Source organism: Pygoscelis adeliae, unplaced genomic scaffold (genome assembly GCF_000699105.1).
Source record: "Pygoscelis adeliae isolate BGI_AS28 unplaced genomic scaffold, ASM69910v1 Scaffold637, whole genome shotgun sequence".
Lineage (NCBI taxonomy): Eukaryota > Metazoa > Chordata > Aves > Sphenisciformes > Spheniscidae > Pygoscelis > Pygoscelis adeliae.
Window position 1 is genome coordinate 134,494 of NW_008825168.1, and position 5,190 is coordinate 139,683.

General features: G+C 61.9%; 1 protein-coding gene across 1 annotated transcript; it reads left to right on the plus strand.

Annotated features, from left to right (window-relative positions):
* The first annotated feature begins 749 nt into the window (after positions 1–749).
* Positions 750–2,554, plus strand: AANAT (aralkylamine N-acetyltransferase). Its single transcript, XM_009328902.1, has 3 exons — positions 750–906; positions 1,705–1,859; positions 2,249–2,554. Exons 1-3 carry the CDS (start codon positions 750–752, stop codon positions 2,552–2,554), a joined length of 618 nt encoding a protein of 205 aa, XP_009327177.1.
* Positions 2,555–5,190: the final 2,636 nt, after the last annotated feature.

Below are 5,190 nucleotides of genomic sequence, written 5' to 3' on the forward strand. Positions count from 1 at the left end.
CGAGAGTGAGCCGGGAAAGGGAGTAAATCCCGGCAGCTCAGGCTGTCTCTGGGAGGCAGCTCTGGCTGCCGGGTATGGGTATGCCGGGGCACCACGGGGCGTGCATAGTGGCCTGGCCCTGACCTCTTGCTCGCATACAGCCGTGCAGCACCACAAACGCGAGGGGGTCGCAGGGAGCATTCACCCAGAGAAGCTTATTTTGCAGCCCCTTGGCTTCCTGCAGCCACATCCCACCCTGCCTGTCCCCAGGGCAGTGGCTGGACTTGCCCCAGGGCTCTCCTGCCTGTCCCACCGCCTGGCTTTGCCATGAGTTGGGAGATGTTGGGCAGGATGCTCAGCCCCATGCCTGCTCCCCCTGCTCCAGCTCTAACAGCCCCTGTCCCTGCTCTGTCCCACCACCTGGAGCCCCTAGCAGATCACTGGGCTTTTGTTCTCCTGGTCCCTGGCGCCGTGGGTTTGCTACAGCCTGTGGCTGGTGCCAGGCTGCCGGTCCCAGCGATGGCAGACCGGCAAATGAGGTCACTGTGGGCGGGTATTTGCTGTATATATATACACACACATATATATAGGAATAGGGTGGCAAGCAGCCTAATCCTGTGTGTGATCAACAGGTATTTTCAGCGGCTAAGAGTGCTGGAGGATATTGGCTGAAATAAAGGGTGCCGTGCTGGGGCTGGGAGCCGGCAGAGGCTGCCCTGAGCAGAGGAAGCGGTGGGAAGCAGGGCAGGAGGACGAGGAGGAGGAGGAGGATGTTGGCGCTTAACACATTGCCTTTCCTGAAGCCCGTTCAACTGAGGTCCCCCCAAAGCTCGCCCGGGGGCCAGCGCCGCCACACGCTGCCCGCCAGCGAGTTTCGCTGCCTCAGCCCCGAGGACGCCGTCAGCGTGTTCGAGATCGAGCGGGAAGGTAAGGGGCTGCCCCGGGGAGGTGCTGCCTGGTGGCGTCGGCTGGAGATGCCCCGTCCCTTCCCTCCACCAGTCCCTCACGCTCCTTGGGGGCACACCGTGGTGGCAAAACCCCCACGCATGCCCTCGTGGGTGATGAGGGAGGGAGCCAGCCGCCGTGACTTGTGGCCAGGTCACCACGGGCTCCCTAACGAGGTGGGGGAGGCTGTGATTAAGGAGGTGGAGAACCACAGCCCCCAGCTCACCCAGCTGCCCGGGGTGGGGATGGTGGGAGGCAATCCCAGAGCAGGACCAGGCGAGTGGGGAGCAGCTGTCCCGAAACAGCCCTGCCAGAGGCGAGCGGACAGGAGAGGGGAAGGTGGGAGGAAGGACACCATGCTCAGTCTCCTATTGCACAGGGGCACTTTGAGATGCACCCCCCAGCAGCCTTCCCCCTCCCCTCCATCCCAGGCACCCTGAGCTCCCCTCACTCAGATTCACCCGGCCCATTTCTCCCTCCTCTCCAAAGGGTGAGGGCAGCCGGGGAGATGCCAGGAGGAAGGGGTCATCTCAGCGCCCGCTGCTGTAGCCCTGGAATCAGCAACGGGAGCGGGGAGCCAGTCCCTGGGCTGCGGGGGGCTGCCTCTGGAGGAGCAGAGCTGCCCCCGGGAGCCATCCTGTCCCTTAGAGCTCCTTTAGGCCAAGTAGGCAGCAGGACGCATGCCATCTCTCCCCACCACATCCCACTTCCCACCCCTACATCAGCGCCGGGGAGGTTGTCTGGGTCCCCCTCACTGTGCTCGCCGCCGTCCCCCTCCAGCCTTTATATCCGTCTCTGGGGACTGTCCCCTCCACCTGGATGAGATCCGTCACTTTCTGAACCTGTGCCCGGAGCTCTCCCTCGGCTGGTTTGAAGAAGGGCGGCTCGTGGCATTCATCATCGGCTCCCTCTGGGACCAGGACAGGCTCAGCCAGGTAAGAGCCGGACCATGTTCTTCCTGGCTTGCGTGCTCAGAGAGGCACTGCCAGTGCCTGGGGACGAGGAGAAGCTCCCTGGGGCCCTGAGGCTACTCACCAATCTTCTCCTAAGACTATTTGCTACAGGGCTGCTCTGGTGGAAATGAACTTTCTCATTAATTAATATTTTACTGATGCTGTTAAAAAATATGCTCAGTAATTCCCCACAACATTCATTTTAAAATTAAAAACCTGCAGGGATGATGGGGGGAGGTGAAGGGGGATGGCACCGGGACCCTTCTCCCTTTGGGGGAAGACGTGAACCCTGGTTCATTGGGGTCGGGAACCAAGACACATGCAGGATGGGACCCCCTGATCACACTAACCCCCCGCTCCCCCCTTGGCAGGCAGCGCTGACCCTGCACCAGCCGCGGGGCACAGCAGTGCACATCCACGTGCTGGCCGTGCACCGCACCTTCCGGCAGCAGGGCAAGGGCTCCATCCTCATGTGGCGGTACCTGCAGTACCTGCGGTGCCTGCCTTTCGCCCGGCGCGCCCTGCTCATGTGCGAAGATTTCCTCGTGCCCTTCTACCAGAAGTGCGGTTTCAAGGCGGTGGGTCCCTGCGAGGTGACAGTGGGGGAGCTGGCCTTCATCGAGATGCAGCATCCCGTCCGGGGACATGCCTTCATGCGCAGGAACAGTGGCTGCTGAGCCTCCTCCCGTCCAGCCCTGCTGGGGGGGTCGTGGTGGGGGGAAATAAGAGGCTGTGACCCCTCTCCATCCCCGCCACGGCTATACATCTTCCCTGGCTGGCCCTGGCTATAGCTACTGCCTCTGCCACGTCTGCCTTCAAGCCAGGAGATCAGCCCGGTCCCATCCCAGCCCCACAGGGCTGGGGACAGAAATCTCTGGCCTGGCCCCGCTGGAAGCACTGGCCCCCCGGGCTCTGCTTTAGCCAGGGCTGAGCCGGCAAGCCTGGGCAGGCTGCAGGGCCATGTGCCCCACGGGGATGGAAAGGCATTGTCTAGGAGCAGCTGGGGCGCTCCGCTGATTTAAGGGCACTCAGCCACGTTTTGCTGAGACATCCAGCAGAGCCCATACGTACATGTGCCCCCCAACCCTGCACCCCCTCCCACTGCAGACACCAACACCACAAGTGAAGCACACCACCGCCAAGCCCTCCCTGAGCAGCCCCCAGACCAGGCAGGGGTCCTGGCAGCTGCCCCCCCCCCGCCTGCACACTGGCAGCTGCCCCCCCCCTGCCTGCAGACATTTTTCCAGACCCCTTGGAGCATACCCCCAGCCCACAGCCACCCCCAGCCGCACATTGCAGAGCCTCCCCGGGGGGCCAGTCCCAACCAGGCCCCCCCCCCCCTCCGCCCCAGACCCACGACTGGCCCAGGACAAGCCTTCTGCAAACGCCTCGGGCTGTTGTGAAGCAGCAAATAAAGACGTGGCAGTGGTTTTCTACGCGGCCTGTGTGCGTTCCTGCACGGCTCCAACCACCACCTCGCCATGACAGCCGGAGGGAGGGCACCAGCTGGCACGACGGGAGCTATCCAATACCCCCTGGGGCATCTCAGCTTTGGGGGAGATGGGGCAAATCCAGCCCCGGGTCATTCGATGAAGGGTGGGATACAGGCAGGGGTGGCTGTGCCCTTGGGCAGGGTCAGGAGGCTCCGTGGGTCTTTTTGCTCCAAGCATTTGGCTTCCCCTTCTGCTCGAGACCCTCCAAAACCCTGTCCTCCTCCTAGGGAGGGGTTTGAGGGGTACCAGGGGACAGTGCAGCCCTGCGCATCAGGGCACTGGTCCCAGGCACTCCCATCTCTGCCTCTCTCCCTGCCATGCCATCACCAAAACAACCAGAGCACCCTAAGAGCGCCGTGTCCCCGTGCCCAAGAAGGGAAAAGAGGCCTTGTGCGGCTCATTAAATACAGGTAGAAATTTATTAAGGGGGAAAAAAACCCACAGCTTTTTAAAAAAGTATCAAAAAGAGACAAATGAGGTGAAGTGTCTGTCTTTGGCTGGAGCAGCACCAGAGGGACAGAGCAGGGCTGAAAACTGGCCCGTGGTAGAGGAAGGGAGGCAGGGAGGGATGCAGGTGCCACGGAGCTCCTGGGGTCACCTGGAGAGTGGCTGTGGACAGAGGGAGCCAAGCTCCCAGCCCTTGAATACTCATTCCAGGACATCCCGGCTAGGGGATTCACACCTACCCCCATTTAACAGCGCTGAGACCCACCAGCACCAAAGCAATAACGTACCAGGGGAGAGACAGCCCGGCACCAGCCCGGGTCCAAACCAGCCCAGCAGAGTCACCCGGACCCCAGGAAGGACCTGCCTTCACACCGAGGCCGGTGGGAGGGAGGAGGAGATGCTGGGGAGCAGCAGCCCAGGGCTGGGGGCAGGCAGGGACGTGCAGCCTCAGTGACTGCCCCTGTCCTGTGCTTCTCTGTCTGTCCAGCACCGTTTGAGGTGGGGAGGGCCACCTGGGTCTCTACACTTCGAAAAAGGGAAAGGGGTAACAGCACGGACTCGAGGCAGAAATGAAAGGCGGGAGCACCGATGGCTTCCCGAGGCATCTGTGGGCTTCAAGAGCAGCCACACAAACCCCCCAGAGTGTTTTTCTCCATGCCTGCCTCCCAGCATGGCACTACAAAGACGGTACGTGCTGCTTCTCCGCTTTCAAAAAGGGAATTTCACTGAAATAAGGGGAAAAGAAGCCCCCCCATGCCGAGTCCTGCCTCTCCATCCAGTGAGAAGCCCACATGGGGAAGCACAAGCCTCCTTCCACAGCCTCAGGGGAGCATCAGATGCAAGAGCAGGACTGAAAAATACCTTCGAAGCTTAGCTCTGAACACCTCGGAGCCACAGCAGAGGCCCTGGGAAGCTCAAAGCGGGGGAAACCCTCTGCCTAAAGAGCTGCGGATAAAAAGAGTGCCCCTGCAAAAAAGGGGGTCATGTTCACAGTATGGGCTGCAGCTCATGGCGGCATCGAGGTGGGACAGGGCTCCGGACAGGCAGGGGCTGGCAGGGAGCCCAGCCTGGCCGTGGACACACCAAAATCCCGCTTCCCTCGGCCCTTTCCCCCAGCAGGCAGCAGCCGGGGTCGGTGCCCAAAACAGTTATGGCTTTTCAGCACCGAGGGGCAGCCCCAAAGGGGTGCAAAGGGCAGGGTTGGCTCCAGCCCCGCTCCCCACTGCATCCCCAGCGTTTAACAGGGGGGAGCTCAAACCCACCAGCCCTGAGGTTGAAGCCATGCCTGGGATCTGCCCCATCCTGGAGCAGCCACCGTCTCCTGCAGGCTGGGGAAGACCCACCCTCATGGAAAGTATCACCACCCGCGCCCC